This window comes from Planococcus citri, chromosome 4 (genome assembly GCF_950023065.1).
Source record: "Planococcus citri chromosome 4, ihPlaCitr1.1, whole genome shotgun sequence".
Taxonomy (NCBI): Eukaryota; Metazoa; Arthropoda; class Insecta; order Hemiptera; family Pseudococcidae; genus Planococcus; species Planococcus citri.
In genome coordinates this window covers 66,587,849-66,606,101 of record NC_088680.1, presented here as the reverse complement: position 1 = coordinate 66,606,101, position 18,253 = coordinate 66,587,849, and the positions used below count along the sequence as shown (strand labels likewise).

General features: G+C 35.8%; 1 protein-coding gene across 2 annotated transcripts; it reads left to right on the top strand.

Moving 5' to 3' along the window:
• The first annotated feature begins 997 nt into the window (after positions 1–997).
• On the top strand, positions 998–3,543 carry LOC135843710 (uncharacterized protein in vnfD 5'region-like). Of its 2 annotated transcripts, none has more exons than XM_065361672.1 (2): positions 998–1,317; positions 1,518–3,543. In XM_065361672.1, the coding sequence occupies exon 2, from the start codon at positions 1,564–1,566 to the stop codon at positions 3,184–3,186; it is 1,623 nt and encodes a 540-aa protein (XP_065217744.1). In that variant the 5' UTR covers positions 998–1,317; positions 1,518–1,563; the 3' UTR covers positions 3,187–3,543. The 2 variants fall into 2 exon arrangements, with proteins under 2 accessions (XP_065217744.1, XP_065217745.1); XM_065361673.1 differs by having other exon boundaries at positions 1,015–1,114.
• The last annotated feature ends 14,710 nt before the right edge of the window (positions 3,544–18,253 follow it).

Sequence of the window (18,253 nt, the reverse complement as noted above, 5' to 3'; positions counted from 1 at the left end):
TATGCTAAATGAAGGTAGGATACCAGATCTTTAAAATGAGGTGCTATTCATTCCTCACAATTAATTATAAGTTGATAAAAATAATGAATCAAGTTTTTAAAAAATAGAAAATCACTATCCTGTAAAATTTCACTTTTTTGAGATGTGACCTTATTACTCCCGAAGTGCGATTTGATTTGCAAAATTTGTACCCAGCCACGTTGGAATCACAGGAAATGAAATTGCAGATAAAAATGCAAAATCCGCCACTACCCTTTCTCCCCTCACATTTATCTCAGCTGACGACCTTAAATCTATCTTCACCCAAAGCACACTTAAGAAATGGCAAAACTTTTGGTCCCTCCAAACATCAAACAAGCTCTTTCCACCACAAAAAAAAACTACTCAGCCTTGGAAAAACCTATATCAACTAAATAGACTTGAAGAAATCACTATAAGCAGAATGAGAATTGGCCACACAAAAATCACCCACATTCATCTCTATGAAAAGGCCCCAAAACCAACATGCCAGTTCTGCCTGTCGGAACTTCTACGTATCTGTCCAACACTTACTATTTCACTGTCCCTCCTTACATCAGCCCAGACTATCCCTACAATCCCTACAAATAGATGAAAGATCCCTATCCATTCCAGACAACCCTTCCGAAATTAAAAAATTCTTAGACCTAATTAAAAACTTGACCTTACCAACTTGATATCGAATCTCACACGACGGGTGTAATAATCAAATAATTGCGAACATCCAAAAGGTACCCAACATGCTACATATTACAAATCTGGGAACAGGGCCATTTCGCCTACCTGGGAATACTTTTGTACCATTTTTTTAAGCCAAAAAAAAAATTGAAATTTGACTCGCCAAAAAAGTGGTCTTAAGGTTAATCTCGCAGCAGCCATTTTCTCATAACGCAATAAGGAAAAATGCTTACAATTTTAAATTAAAAAGATGGTAATTTTCAATCAACTGCCTATTTATTGCGTGGTATTAACAGATAATTATACATATAAGATTGATAGTTATGCCCCGATCTGTACAAAAAATTTAATAACTTCCCTTACTTATTACATATTTTCCTCTCTCAGGCTATGTACCTATCTGCTATGTTAGGATAAGGTAGGTACTACAATTTTATATCTATCAATTGTCTTTGATCGCGCCCAAGCTTGCACGATGTAGTTAGTTGAAATCTTCGCTCGATGTTTGGATTTATTTTATTTTGTTTTTTTTTGACCACGTTGTTTCCTAATTCCATAAATTGTGTTTACTCTGATTTCATCGTTTTTTGAGAACATTTTGTTCAGCCCATTACTTACAAGGTAGGTACCTATACCTAGAGAACCTCCAAAGGGCTAAAATGGTTGTGTAAGAAACGGCCAATTTTTTGACGCTTATAATCATTTGATTGTCGAAAGTTGGGAACTTGAGAAAATTACTTATATTATACCTACTTACACGTTAGTTTATCTGCCAACCTACTCCGATTCTTAATTATTATTTTACACTTATGTTCATGTAGGTATATAGCTCCTTGGATTTGTTAGAACTGCAGTCGCATCAACTGAATGATTCACAACAAAATGATCAAGCCCATGATTAGGACTGAAGATTTTAAACCAAAAATTTCTGTTCAAAATTTACCTCGTAATCTAACCACATTTGTAGAAATGAGATCCAAGGGGATGGTTTATGTCGACAAAACTGCGTTCATAGAAAAAATATTGGATTTAATCGATCATTACCTTTTATTCACCCGTCCTCCCGGATTTGGAAAGTCTACATTTATACAAATGTTATACGAGTTTTTTTCCGGAAATAAACACCTTTTCAATGACACGTACATCGCCAGACGAATGCCCGAAAAATGGACGAAATATCCGATCATTAGCTTGGATTTCAGTCTTATAAGCCCTGTTAATAGTGAAGATGATATTGATACTTATACAAAGGAGCTCGAAGATAAACTATGGGAAATTGGAAAATCGTATGGACTTGACTATAGATCAAGTCGTCTCCCTGATTTACTCATCGCAAATCTGCGTACTAAATATGGACAACCTGTTGTCGTCCTGATTGATGAATACGATACAATATTCAAACAAGGCAGCATGAAAGATGCTGATTTATCCGAAACGTTTAAAATGGTCGTTAGCACATTCTATGATTGTTTGAAAAGCCAATCGAGTAATATTAAACTCCTATTCATTGCCGGCATTTCTAGGTTAAGTTTTTCCCCTTTTCAAGCCCGCCTGCACTGCAGGGATCTAACTTTCAACAAGGACTTCTCTAGTGCTATGGGATTCACTTTGAATGAAATAAAATCAAATTACGAACCATCCTTGCAGCGTTTGGCCACTCATTATGGAGTGAACGTGTCGCAGATCATTACAAATCTTACCTATTGGTACGACGGCTATAGATTCAGTCTACAAGATAATGAAACCAAAGTGTTAAATCCTATTTCCGTAATCTCCAGCCTAAGAAACTTGGAAATAAAAAATTATGGTACATGGATGCAAAACACAGGATTGGCAATCGAAAGCGTACAAATATCCCAGAAAAACATCGAAGAATTTTACTATTACGGTGTAAAAGCTGATTATTTGGAGTATTTATACACTAACGAATTTAGTTCCAAGATTCCGCCAGCGATTTTATTATATAATTACGGATATCTGACTATCAGAAGATATAATAAAGGATCCGGTACCGTAATACTCGCATACCCGAATAAGGAAATCGAAAATTTAATGAAACAAATACTATCGGACCCATCGTTCAAACCAACTTACGATTATGCGATGAATATGAGTATGCGGGAAGGAGATATGGATGCATTTTGTTGGTTTTCTGAACAATGTGGAATTCAGAAACCATCGTTACATTTACATAAGCTTGAAGATGGTTCGAAACAAAAGACAGCTGACTGGGACAGTGGAAATCTTGAATCAGCAAAGAAAACACAGGAACTCACGGTTACTCCAGGTTTATCCTCATTGCAGCATACAACAGGACTAACAGATATTGTACCCGTAAATCCAAGAACATTACGAAGGAAAGCCCTAAGAGCAGAAGCTATGTCATATCCCATGGCGATGGGTCGACTACTTTGGAGGGATTTCCCTGGTTCCTTCTCTTCCCATAAGTTCGTTAAGGCAACCCAACCATTGGTTGACTCTAGTGGGTAGTGGAAGTCTCATACAGAAGTCTCTCATTTTAAAACAAAGGTTCCATACAATCATTTTTGGATTCTAATTTTAATTTAAAAATTTGATTTTCAAAGGTACCTATTCGTATTTAATTGATTTCAATTTGTTATTTCATGATTTTAATGTCAAACAGTGAAAATCCAGTAGTTACCTACTTGTTCATATTAGTTTGTCCGGTATGATGATCACCTGCCTTTTATGCAGTAATTAAACACAGTGATCAACAATTTAGGCACAATTTTTGCTTTTTTTAAAATTTTAAAAAAATAATAATTCGCATCGCCGAACTCTCCTCTTTTGAAACGTGTAATAAAGTTTTTTCGATTTTCATATTTTTCTGTGTGGTAAAATAAATTATTTTGATGAGGCATGGGCTGAAGAAATTCTGAATAAATTGACGCTATTTTTGAAATGATTTGAACATTGACATTGATTTTTTTACAAATCAATGGTGAAACTATTTTCCAAACACTCGCAATAGGTAGGTACTGGACATTTTTCATCAAGTGTGGTCAATTACTGGTCTGGTTAAGTGGATATAATTTTATTAGGCAAGTTGACTAGCTACAAGTTCCCTGATCAAGTAACTTTTTCAGTGAAATTTACTAGTCGAGTAAAAATTAGGAATAACGGTCCCAGCCAAGCAAGGGCAAAAGCTTTAAATTTCAAAATAAAGCAACATTATTTTTGATGTTGACAGTCAATTTTTCTGCTCTCGAATTTCAGCCCGAGAAATGAAAAGAAAATTGATCTGGCTTGAGCGAAGGGAGGGCGAAATCAATAAACTGAAGCCGGTTAAAAAATGAAACTGAAACTGAAACTAAGAACTGAAAAGTGAAAATTGAAACTGACATGTAAAAGTTTTGCCATCACTGATGGATTTGTGAATTCCGAAATAAGTAGTGCCCGGTGGCTTTTATTTCCAAGTGGAAGAGCTAGATGAGTAGGGAAAAATATGGGCTTTCAAAAGCGACCTTGAAAATTTCAGGCCCATGCACAGGGTGTCCACAAATTGAAAAACCGGTTTGGTCAAAAAATTCAAACTGGTTTTTATTGGCGCAATGTAGTCTACACACTATAAGGCGACAAAAACGTGATATGAATTTTTTGAGACCGGTTCGTTAATTTGCAACCGGTTAACAAAAAATACCCAGAAATTGTAGATAGAGAAAAAAGTTCTGAACAAAAGTTGTAGAGCATGAAAAATTATACAATTCTGTCTAATCACATTTTGAAACCAGTTCATTGGTTCGCATTTAGCAACCGGTTTTTGACAATCACCTAAAAATTTAAGATAGAGAAAAATGCTTGAAACAAAAGTTGTAGAGCGTGAAAAATTGAACCATTTTCGCTGATCGGATTTTGAAACTGGTTCATTAATTTGCAACCAGTTATCAAAATTACCTAAAAATTGGAGATCAAAAAAAAAGCTTGAAACAAAAGTTCTTGAGCGATGAGCGTCAAAAATTACACAATTCTGTCTAGTCACATTTTGAAACCGGTTCATTGGTTCGCATTTAGCAACTGGTTTTTGACAATCACCTAAAAATTGAAGATAGAGAAAATGCTTGAAACAGTTGAAACAAAAGTTGTAGAGCGCGAAAATTTGAACCATTTTTTTATTTTTTTTTGCTGATTGGATTTTGAAACCGATTTATTAATTTGCAAACCAGTTGTCAAAATTACCTAAAAATTGGAGATCGAGAAAAAAGCTTGAAATGAAAAATTACACAATTCTGTTCAATCACATTTTGAAACCGGTTCATTGGTTGGCATTTAGCAACCAGTTTTTGACAATCACCTAAAAATTGAAGATAGAGAAAAATGATTGAAATAAAAGTTGTAGAGCGTGAGAAATCGAACCATTTTTGCTGACCGGATTCTGAAAATAACCAATAAACTTACAATCAGGTAACTTTTGATGGCTTGCTGCGATTCAATGAACCGGTTTCAAAATCCGATCAGCAAAAATGGTTTATTTTTTCACGCTCTACAACTTTTGTTTCAAGCATTTTTCTCTATCTTCAATTTTTAGGTAATTGTGAAAAACCGGTTGTTATAAATGCGAACCAAATGAACCGGTTTCAAAGTGTGATTAGACACAATTGTGTAATTTTTCATGCTCTACAACTTTTGTTTAGAACTTTTTTCTCTATCTACAATTTCTGGGTATTTTTTGTTAACCGGTTGCAAATTAACGAACCGGTCTCAAAAAATTCATATCACGTTTTTGTCCCCTTAGTGTGTAGAATACATTGCGCCAATAAAAACCAGTTTGAATTTTTTGACCAAACCGGTTTTTTAATTTGTGGACACCCCTCTTTAGAACGACTCAAATAAAAAATCTCAAACCCTGTCCTCCCCCTTGGTTGTGTAAAATGTTTCAATCCTCATCAGAACGACCAAACAAAAAAATCTCAAACCCTTGCCTCCCCATTGGTTATGTGAAATCTGAAACCCTTGCCTCCCCCTTGTTTATGTAAAATCTCAAACCTTGCCTCCCCCTTGGTTATGTGAAATCTCAAACCCTTGCCTCCCCCTTGGTCATGTAAAATGTTTCAACCCTCTTTAGAACTACTCAAATAAAAAATCTCAAACCCTGTCCTCCCGCTTGGCCATGTAAAATGTTTCAATCCTCATTAGAACAACTCAACAAAAAAATCTGAAACCCTTGCCTCATCCTTGGTTATGTAAAATCTGAAACCCTTGCCTCCCCCTTGGTCATGTAAAATGTTTCAACCCCTTTTAGAACGACTCAAATAACTAGACAGCTAAGCATTTGCTTAGCTGCAAAGTGTGCGACGTGTGCGTAGCTAGCTGCCTTTTCTACAGCTATAACCGTTATTACATCTAGGTAGTGCATAAGTGAATCAACCATGTCACAGTGATGAGAATTTTTGAAACTCTCACTGCTTCAAAATAATAATTGTTTTTCAGTGTTTTCATATTTTCCAAATTACAATAGGTATTTCAGAATAATTTATAAGCTTGTATTGCTTCTAAATTAAGAAATTTCTAGTTGTTTTTCATAGTTTGCATTGTTTTAAAATTTACAAAATTTCAAATCGATTTCCCGAATTCCCCATCGCTACAATTTCATAAAGTTTTCAATAAATTTTCAGAATTTTGCATTGCTGCTGAGTTAAGAAATTTGCAATCAATTTTTAGAATTCACATTGCCTCTAAATAGTCGAATTTTGAATAATTTTTCAGAATTCTTATTGTCTTTAAATTAAAAAATTTCAAATTTAATTTTCAAGTTCATATTGTCCACAAATTGTAAAACGTTTACTCAATTTTTGGAATTCACATTGCCTCCAATTTTTCAGAATTCTCATCTTCTTCATAAGTACCTATTACAATACTTATTTCATATAATTTTAAAGTTCACATTATCTGCAACTTACAGAACTTTTAATCAATTTTTGGAATTCTCAGCGTCTCTAAATACAAATTTTCATATTATTTTTTTAAGAATTTCCATTGTCTTCAAATTTATAAATTTTCAAACCAATTTTCAGAACTTGCTTTTTATTCTAAATTAAGAATTAAATCTTATAAAATATGTTAAGAATTTGCATTGCCTCTAAATTACACGAAAAAAATATGGGTAATTTTTACAAAAAAATGTAACTAAATACTCACAATTAAGTACCAGATCCCATTCAATAATTTTTACTGTAATCGTATAGTAAAACTTATCATTTTAATAAATTTTGCTATAGGTACCAATAGTAAAAATCATTTTGTTTTAATAATTTTTACTAAATCATGATAATAAAAATTACATGTTTCAATTGTACAAAAATTAGTTTAATTTCTCATTTTGAAGTGATTTTTAAATTATAAGTAAAAAGTTAGAAATTATTCATGTCAAGTAATTCTTACTTTATACTTATGGCTATAGGTAGACAAAAAATTAATGAAATGAATTTTTAGTTAGCAAATGATATCATAATTCATAACTCAGTTTCAGCATTATTTTTGCCCCATTACCATGTACTACATAGTAACTCTAAAGCATTTACCTATCCTATTTTCCTACGAAAAATCCGTCACCTACCTACTTACCTCACGGGGATTCGAACCTGGGTCCCTAAATTTCCTATTCCTACCTACATGCCCTAACCACTCAGCCACAACTTTGCTACGAGGGTTGGGGCATTAAAATAATATATTTGTTTGGTAAACGCCCCACCAAACCACGCCCACTTGGAATTTACAGCTAACAGACTGGGGGTGTAACAGGGTACAATGAAACACAGCTGGTGATGGAATAGACTGGGGGTATAGCAGGGTACAATGAGCGGCAGGTGTTCTACAAGTCCCCTTTTCCCTTTTTTAGGATTTAATGCATTAAAATAATGAACTAAAATTGCAATTACTCACCAATTACCCATCCGAATTGAATGAAAATTAATCTATTCCCTCCGCCTTAATGATTCTCAAATGGTGTCCAATAGGTACAAAAACAGTTGGATAGCTTAAGAGAACATTCATTGTAATTGAAATTTCAATTTCTCAAAGCGAAACCAATAGTGTGCTACGCACACTAAAAAATCTAAAACCCTGTCCTCCCCATTGGTTGTGTAAAATTTTTCAATCCCCATCAGAACGACTAAACAAAAAAATCTGAAACCCTTGTCTCCCCCTTGGTCATGTGAAATTTTCTAACCTCATTAGAACAACTCAACAAAAAAATCTGAAACCCTTGCCTCCCCCTTGGTTATGTAAAATCTCAAACCCTTGCCTCCCCCTTGGTCATGTAAAATTTTCTAACCTCATTAGAACAACTCAACAAAAAAATCTGAAACCCTTGCCTCCCCCTTGGTTATGTAAAATCTCAAACCTTGCCTCCCCCTTTGTTATGTGAAATCTCAAACCCTTGCCTTCCCCTTGGTCGTAACCAACTTCTACCAACTTCTACCAACTTTTGGTAGTTGGTAGTTTTGGTAGAAGTTGGTAGAAGTTGGTATAAGTTGGTTAGTAGGTATAACCAACTTCTACCAAAACTACCAACTACCAAAAGTTGGTAGAAGTTGGTAGAAGTTGGTATAAGTTGGTTAGTAGGTATAACCAACTTCTACCAAAACTACCAACTACCAAAAGTTGGTAGAAGTTGGTAGAAGTTGGTAGAAGTTGGTTAGGTTTTACCAACTTCTACCAACTTCTACCAACTTCTACCAACTTATACCAACTTATACCAACTTATACCAAAACTACCAACAACCAAAAGTTGATAGAAGTTGGTAGAAGTTGGTAGAAGTTGGTAGAAGATGGTCTAACAACTTCTACCAACTTCTACCAAAACTACCAACCACCAAAAGTTGGCAGAAGTTGGTAGAAGTTGGTAGAAGTTGGTAAAAGTTGGTTAGTAGGTATAACCAACTTCTACCAACTTCTACCAACTTCTACCAACTTCTACCAACTTCTACCAACTTCTACCGACTTATACCAACTTATACCAACTTATACCAACTTATACCAACTTCTACCAACTTCTACCAACTTTTGGTAGTTAGTAGTTTTGGTAGAAGTTGGTAGAAGAAAGTTGGTAGAAGTTGTTAGAAGTTGGTATAAGTTGGTAGAAGTTGGTAGAAGTTGGTATAAGTTGGTATAAGTTGGTATAAGTTGGTATAAGTTGGTAGAAGTTGGTAGAACTTGGTAGAAGTTGGTAGAAGTTGGTATGAGTTGGTTAGTTGGTATAACCAACTTCTACCAACTTCTAACAACTTCTACAAACTTCTACCAACTTCTACCAAAACTACTAACTACCAAAAGTTGGTAGAAGTTGGTAGAAGTTGGTAGAAGTTGGTAGAAGTTGGTATAAGTTGGTATAAGTTGGTATAAGTTGGTAGAAGTTGGTAGAACTTGGTAGAAGTTGGTAGAAGTTGGTATGAGTTGGTTAGTTGGTATAACCAACTTCTACCAACTTCTAACAACTTCTACAAACTTCTACCAACTTCTACCAAAACTACTAACTACCAAAAGTTGGTAGAAGTTGGTAGAAGTTGGTAGAAGTTGGTATAAGTTGGTATAAGTTGGTATAAGTTGGTAGAAGTTGGTAGAACTTGGTAGAAGTTGGTAGAACTTGGTAGAAGTTTGTAGAACTTGGTAGAAGTTGGTAGAAGTTGGTATAAGTTGGTAGAAGTTGGTAGAAGTTGGTTATACCAACTAACCAACTTCTACCAACTTCTACCAACTTTTGGTACTTGGTAGTTTTGGTGGAAGTTGGTAGAAGTTGGTAGAAGTTGGTAGAAGTTGGTAGAAGTTGGTATAAGTTGGTTATGTTTTGTAGAAGTTGGTTATCCAACTTCCACCAAGTTCTACCAACTTCTACCAACTTCTACCAACTTCTACCTACTTCTACCAACTTCTATCAACTTCTACCAACTTCTACCAACTTCTACCAACTTCTACCAACTTCCACCAAAACTACCAAGTACCAAAAGTTGGTAGAAGTTGGTAGAAGTTGGTTAGTTGGTATAACCAACTTCTACCACCTTCTACCAACTTCTACCAACTTCTACCAACTTCTACCAACTTTTACCAACTTCTACCAAAACTACTAACTACCAAAAGTTGGTAGAAGTTGGTATAAGTTGGTATACGTTGGTATAAGTTGGTATAAGTTGGTATAAGTTGGTATAAGTTGGTAGAAGTTGGTATAAGTTGGTATAAGTTGGTTAGTTGGTATAACCAACTTCTACCAACTTCTACCAACTCATACCAACTTATACCAACTTCTACCAACTTCTACCAAAACTACCAACTACCAAAAGTTGGTAGAAGTTGGAGAAGTTGGTAGAAGTTGGTAGAAGTTGGTAGAAGTTTGTAAAAGTTGGTTAGTAGGTATAACCAAATTCTACCAACTTCTACCAACTTTTAGTAGTTGATAGAAGTTGGTAGAAGTTGGTATAAGTTGGTATGAGTTGGTAGAAGTTGGTAGAACTTGGTAGAAGTTGGTAGAAGTTGGTTATACCAACTAACCAACTTCTACCAACGTCTACCAACTTTTGGTACTTGGTAGTTTTGGTGGAAGTTGGTAGAAGTTGGTAGAAGTTGGTAGAAGTTGGTAGAAGTTGGTAGAACTTGGTAGAAGTTGGTATAAGTTGGTTATGTTTTGTAGAAGTTGGTTATATAACCAACTTCTACCAACTTCTACCAAAACTACCAACTTCTACCAAAACTACCAACTACCAAAAGTTGGTAGAAGTTGGTAAAAGTTGATTAGTAGGTATAACCTAATTCTCCAACTTCCAAGTTCTACCAACTTCTACCAACTTCTACCAACTTCTACCTACTTCTACCAACTTCTATCAACTTCTACCAACTTCTACCAACTTCTACCAACTTCTACCAACTTCTACCAACTTCCACCAAAACTACCAAGTACCAAAAGTTGGTAGACGTTGGTAGAAGTTGGTTAGTTGGTATAACCAACTTCTACCAACTTCTACCAAGTTCTACCAACTTCTACCAACTCATACCAACTTATACCAACTTCTACCAACTTCTACCAACTACTAAAAGTTGGTAGAAGTTGGTATAAGTTGGTTGTATAACCAACTTCTACCAACTTCTACCAACTTCCACCAAAACTACCAAGTACCAAAAGTTGGTAGAAGTTGGTAGAAGTTGGTTAGTTGGTATAACCAACTTCTACCACCTTCTACCAACTTCTACCAACTTCTACCAACTTCTACCAACTTCTACCAAAACTACTAACTACCAAAAGTTGGTAGAAGTTGGTAGAAGTTGGTATAAGTTGGTATACGTTGGTATAAGTTGGTATAAGTTGGTAGAAGTTGGTAGAAGTTGGTAGAAGTTGGTAGAAGTTGATAGAAGTTGGTAGAAGTTGGTAGAAGTTGGTATAAGTTGGTTAGTAGGTATAACCAACTTCTACCAAAACTACCAACTACCAAAAGTTGGTAGAAGTTGGTAGAAGTTGGTAGAAGTTGGTTAGGTTTTACCAACTTCTACCAACTTCTACCAACTTCTACCAACTTATACCAACTTTTGGTAGTTAGTAGTTTTGGTAGAAGTTGGTAGAAGAAAGTTGGTAGAAGTTGTTAGAAGTTGGTATAAGTTGGTAGAAGTTGGTAGAAGTTGGTATAAGTTGGTATAAGTTGGTATAAGTTGGTATAAGTTGGTAGAAGTTGGTAGAACTTGGTAGAAGTTGGTAGAAGTTGGTATGAGTTGGTTAGTTGGTATAACCAACTTCTACCAACTTCTAACAACTTCTACAAACTTCTACCAACTTCTACCAAAACTACTAACTACCAAAAGTTGGTAGAAGTTGGTAGAAGTTGGTAGAAGTTGGTAGAAGTTGGTATAAGTTGGTATAAGTTGGTATAAGTTGGTAGAAGTTGGTAGAACTTGGTAGAAGTTGGTAGAAGTTGGTATGAGTTGGTTAGTTGGTATAACCAACTTCTACCAACTTCTAACAACTTCTACAAACTTCTACCAACTTCTACCAAAACTACTAACTACCAAAAGTTGGTAGAAGTTGGTAGAAGTTGGTATAAGTTGGTATAAGTTGGTATAAGTTGGTAGAAGTTGGTAGAACTTGGTAGAAGTTGGTAGAACTTGGTAGAAGTTTGTAGAACTTGGTAGAAGTTGGTAGAAGTTGGTATAAGTTGGTAGAAGTTGGTAGAAGTTGGTTATACCAACTAACCAACTTCTACCAACTTCTACCAACTTTTGGTACTTGGTAGTTTTGGTGGAAGTTGGTAGAAGTTGGTAGAAGTTGGTAGAAGTTGGTAGAAGTTGGTATAAGTTGGTTATGTTTTGTAGAAGTTGGTTATCCAACTTCCACCAAGTTCTACCAACTTCTACCAACTTCTACCAACTTCTACCTACTTCTACCAACTTCTATCAACTTCTACCAACTTCTACCAACTTCTACCAACTTCTACCAACTTCCACCAAAACTACCAAGTACCAAAAGTTGGTAGAAGTTGGTAGAAGTTGGTTAGTTGGTATAACCAACTTCTACCACCTTCTACCAACTTCTACCAACTTCTACCAACTTCTACCAACTTTTACCAACTTCTACCAAAACTACTAACTACCAAAAGTTGGTAGAAGTTGGTATAAGTTGGTATACGTTGGTATAAGTTGGTATAAGTTGGTATAAGTTGGTATAAGTTGGTAGAAGTTGGTAGAAGTTGGTAGAAGTTGATAGAAGTTGGTAGAAGTTGGTATAAGTTGGTATAAGTTGGTTAGTTGGTATAACCAACTTCTACCAACTTCTACCAACTTTTGGTAGTTAGTAGTTTTGGTAGTTTTGGTAGAAGTTGGTAGAAGTTGGTAGAACTTGGTGGAAGTTGGTAGAATTTGGTTATACCTACTAACCAACTTATACCAACTTCTACCAAGTTCTACCAACTTCTACCAAAACTACCAACTACCAAAAGTTGGTAGAAGTTGGTAGAAGTTGGTAAAAGTTGGTTAGTGGGTATAACCTAATTCTCCAACTTCCACCAAGTTCTACCAACTTCTACCAACTTCTACCAACTTCTACCTACTTCTACCAACTTCTATCAACTTCTACCAACTTCTACCAACTTCTACCAACTTCTACCAACTTCTACCAACTTCCACCAAAACTACCAAGTACCAAAAGTTGGTAGACGTTGGTAGAAGTTGGTTAGTTGGTATAACCAACTTCTACCAAGTTCTACCAACTTCTACCAACTCATACCAACTTATACCAACTTCTACCAACTTCTACCAACTACTAAAAGTTGGTAGAAGTTGGTAGAAGTTGGTTATATAACCAAATTCTACCAACTTCCACCAAGTTCTACCAATTTCTACCAAGTTCTACCAACTTCTACCAACTTCTACCAACTTCTACCAACTTCTACCAACTTCTACCAACTTATACCAATGTATACCAACTTATACCAACTTCTACCAACTTCTACCAACTTTTGGTAGTTAGTAGTTTTGGTAGAAGTTGGTAGAAGTTGGTAGAAGTTGGTAGAAGTTGGTAGAAGGTGGTAGAAGTTGGTTATACCAACTAACCAACTTCTACCAAGTTCTACCAACTTCTACCAACTCATACCAACTTATACCAACTTCTACCAACTTCTACCAACTACTAAAAGTTGGTAGAAGTTGGTAGAAGTTGGTAGAACTTGGTAGAAATTGGTAGAAGTTGGTTATACCAACTAACCAACTTCTACCAACGTCTACCAACTTTTGGTACTTGGTAGTTTTGGTGGAAGTTGGTAGAAGTTGGTAGAAGTTGGTAGAAGTTGGTAGAAGTTGGTAGAAGTTGATAGAAGTTGGTAGAAGTTGGTAAAAGTTGGTTAGTAGGTATAACCAACTTCTACCAACTTCTACCAACTTCTACCAACTTCTACCAACTTCTACCAACTTCTACCGACTTATACCAACTTATACCAACTTATACCAACTTATACCAACTTCTACCAACTTCTACCAACTTTTGGTAGTTAGTAGTTTTGGTAGAAGTTGGTAGAAGAAAGTTGGTAGAAGTTGTTAGAAGTTGGTATAAGTTGGTAGAAGTTGGTAGAAGTTGGTATAAGTTGGTATAAGTTGGTATAAGTTGGTATAAGTTGGTAGAAGTTGGTAGAACTTGGTAGAAGTTGGTAGAAGTTGGTATGAGTTGGTTAGTTGGTATAACCAACTTCTACCAACTTCTAACAACTTCTACAAACTTCTACCAACTTCTACCAAAACTACTAACTACCAAAAGTTGGTAGAAGTTGGTAGAAGTTGGTAGAAGTTGGTAGAAGTTGGTATAAGTTGGTATAAGTTGGTATAAGTTGGTAGAAGTTGGTAGAACTTGGTAGAAGTTGGTAGAAGTTGGTATGAGTTGGTTAGTTGGTATAACCAACTTCTACCAACTTCTAACAACTTCTACAAACTTCTACCAACTTCTACCAAAACTACTAACTACCAAAAGTTGGTAGAAGTTGGTAGAAGTTGGTAGAAGTTGGTATAAGTTGGTATAAGTTGGTATAAGTTGGTAGAAGTTGGTAGAACTTGGTAGAAGTTGGTAGAACTTGGTAGAAGTTTGTAGAACTTGGTAGAAGTTGGTAGAAGTTGGTATAAGTTGGTAGAAGTTGGTAGAAGTTGGTTATACCAACTAACCAACTTCTACCAACTTCTACCAACTTTTGGTACTTGGTAGTTTTGGTGGAAGTTGGTAGAAGTTGGTAGAAGTTGGTAGAAGTTGGTAGAAGTTGGTATAAGTTGGTTATGTTTTGTAGAAGTTGGTTATCCAACTTCCACCAAGTTCTACCAACTTCTACCAACTTCTACCAACTTCTACCTACTTCTACCAACTTCTATCAACTTCTACCAACTTCTACCAACTTCTACCAACTTCTACCAACTTCCACCAAAACTACCAAGTACCAAAAGTTGGTAGAAGTTGGTAGAAGTTGGTTAGTTGGTATAACCAACTTCTACCACCTTCTACCAACTTCTACCAACTTCTACCAACTTCTACCAACTTTTACCAACTTCTACCAAAACTACTAACTACCAAAAGTTGGTAGAAGTTGGTATAAGTTGGTATACGTTGGTATAAGTTGGTATAAGTTGGTATAAGTTGGTATAAGTTGGTAGAAGTTGGTAGAAGTTGGTAGAAGTTGATAGAAGTTGGTAGAAGTTGGTATAAGTTGGTATAAGTTGGTTAGTTGGTATAACCAACTTCTACCAACTTCTACCAACTCATACCAACTTATACCAACTTCTACCAACTTCTACCAAAACTACCAACTACCAAAAGTTGGTAGAAGTTGGAGAAGTTGGTAGAAGTTGGTAGAAGTTGGTAGAAGTTTGTAAAAGTTGGTTAGTAGGTATAACCAAATTCTACCAACTTCTACCAACTTTTAGTAGTTGATAGAAGTTGGTAGAAGTTGGTATAAGTTGGTATGAGTTGGTAGAAGTTGGTAGAACTTGGTAGAAGTTGGTAGAAGTTGGTTATACCAACTAACCAACTTCTACCAACGTCTACCAACTTTTGGTACTTGGTAGTTTTGGTGGAAGTTGGTAGAAGTTGGTAGAAGTTGGTAGAAGTTGGTAGAAGTTGGTAGAACTTGGTAGAAGTTGGTATAAGTTGGTTATGTTTTGTAGAAGTTGGTTATATAACCAACTTCTACCAACTTCTACCAAAACTACCAACTTCTACCAAAACTACCAACTACCAAAAGTTGGTAGAAGTTGGTAAAAGTTGATTAGTAGGTATAACCTAATTCTCCAACTTCCAAGTTCTACCAACTTCTACCAACTTCTACCAACTTCTACCTACTTCTACCAACTTCTATCAACTTCTACCAACTTCTACCAACTTCTACCAACTTCTACCAACTTCTACCAACTTCCACCAAAACTACCAAGTACCAAAAGTTGGTAGACGTTGGTAGAAGTTGGTTAGTTGGTATAACCAACTTCTACCAACTTCTACCAAGTTCTACCAACTTCTACCAACTCATACCAACTTATACCAACTTCTACCAACTTCTACCAACTACTAAAAGTTGGTAGAAGTTGGTATAAGTTGGTTGTATAACCAACTTCTACCAACTTCTACCAACTTCCACCAAAACTACCAAGTACCAAAAGTTGGTAGAAGTTGGTAGAAGTTGGTTAGTTGGTATAACCAACTTCTACCACCTTCTACCAACTTCTACCAACTTCTACCAACTTCTACCAACTTCTACCAAAACTACTAACTACCAAAAGTTGGTAGAAGTTGGTAGAAGTTGGTATAAGTTGGTATACGTTGGTATAAGTTGGTATAAGTTGGTAGAAGTTGGTAGAAGTTGGTAGAAGTTGGTAGAAGTTGATAGAAGTTGGTAGAAGTTGGTAGAAGTTGGTATAAGTTGGTTAGTAGGTATAACCAACTTCTACCAAAACTACCAACTACCAAAAGTTGGTAGAAGTTGGTAGAAGTTGGTAGAAGTTGGTTAGGTTTTACCAACTTCTACCAACTTCTACCAACTTCTACCAACTTATACCAACTTTTGGTAGTTAGTAGTTTTGGTAGAAGTTGGTAGAAGAAAGTTGGTAGAAGTTGTTAGAAGTTGGTATAAGTTGGTAGAAGTTGGTAGAAGTTGGTATAAGTTGGTATAAGTTGGTATAAGTTGGTATAAGTTGGTAGAAGTTGGTAGAACTTGGTAGAAGTTGGTAGAAGTTGGTATGAGTTGGTTAGTTGGTATAACCAACTTCTACCAACTTCTAACAACTTCTACAAACTTCTACCAACTTCTACCAAAACTACTAACTACCAAAAGTTGGTAGAAGTTGGTAGAAGTTGGTAGAAGTTGGTAGAAGTTGGTATAAGTTGGTATAAGTTGGTATAAGTTGGTAGAAGTTGGTAGAACTTGGTAGAAGTTGGTAGAAGTTGGTATGAGTTGGTTAGTTGGTATAACCAACTTCTACCAACTTCTAACAACTTCTACAAACTTCTACCAACTTCTACCAAAACTACTAACTACCAAAAGTTGGTAGAAGTTGGTAGAAGTTGGTATAAGTTGGTATAAGTTGGTATAAGTTGGTAGAAGTTGGTAGAACTTGGTAGAAGTTGGTAGAACTTGGTAGAAGTTTGTAGAACTTGGTAGAAGTTGGTAGAAGTTGGTATAAGTTGGTAGAAGTTGGTAGAAGTTGGTTATACCAACTAACCAACTTCTACCAACTTCTACCAACTTTTGGTACTTGGTAGTTTTGGTGGAAGTTGGTAGAAGTTGGTAGAAGTTGGTAGAAGTTGGTAGAAGTTGGTATAAGTTGGTTATGTTTTGTAGAAGTTGGTTATCCAACTTCCACCAAGTTCTACCAACTTCTACCAACTTCTACCAACTTCTACCTACTTCTACCAACTTCTATCAACTTCTACCAACTTCTACCAACTTCTACCAACTTCTACCAACTTCCACCAAAACTACCAAGTACCAAAAGTTGGTAGAAGTTGGTAGAAGTTGGTTAGTTGGTATAACCAACTTCTACCACCTTCTACCAACTTCTACCAACTTCTACCAACTTCTACCAACTTTTACCAACTTCTACCAAAACTACTAACTACCAAAAGTTGGTAGAAGTTGGTATAAGTTGGTATACGTTGGTATAAGTTGGTATAAGTTGGTATAAGTTGGTATAAGTTGGTAGAAGTTGGTAGAAGTTGGTAGAAGTTGATAGAAGTTGGTAGAAGTTGGTATAAGTTGGTATAAGTTGGTTAGTTGGTATAACCAACTTCTACCAACTTCTACCAACTTTTGGTAGTTAGTAGTTTTGGTAGTTTTGGTAGAAGTTGGTAGAAGTTGGTAGAACTTGGTGGAAGTTGGTAGAATTTGGTTATACCTACTAACCAACTTATACCAACTTCTACCAAGTTCTACCAACTTCTACCAAAACTACCAACTACCAAAAGTTGGTAGAAGTTGGTAGAAGTTGGTAAAAGTTGGTTAGTGGGTATAACCTAATTCTCCAACTTCCACCAAGTTCTACCAACTTCTACCAACTTCTACCAACTTCTACCTACTTCTACCAACTTCTATCAACTTCTACCAACTTCTACCAACTTCTACCAACTTCTACCAACTTCTACCAACTTCCACCAAAACTACCAAGTACCAAAAGTTGGTAGACGTTGGTAGAAGTTGGTTAGTTGGTATAACCAACTTCTACCAAGTTCTACCAACTTCTACCAACTCATACCAACTTATACCAACTTCTACCAACTTCTACCAACTACTAAAAGTTGGTAGAAGTTGGTAGAAGTTGGTTATATAACCAAATTCTACCAACTTCCACCAAGTTCTACCAATTTCTACCAAGTTCTACCAACTTCTACCAACTTCTACCAACTTCTACCAACTTCTACCAACTTCTACCAACTTATACCAATGTATACCAACTTATACCAACTTCTACCAACTTCTACCAACTTTTGGTAGTTAGTAGTTTTGGTAGAAGTTGGTAGAAGTTGGTAGAAGTTGGTAGAAGTTGGTAGAAGGTGGTAGAAGTTGGTTATACCAACTAACCAACTTCTACCAAGTTCTACCAACTT

Coding starts and splice junctions, on each gene's coding strand:
- LOC135843710 (XM_065361672.1), top strand. CDS start 1,564: ATGATTCACAACAAAATGATCAAGCCCATGATTAGGACTGAAGATTTT.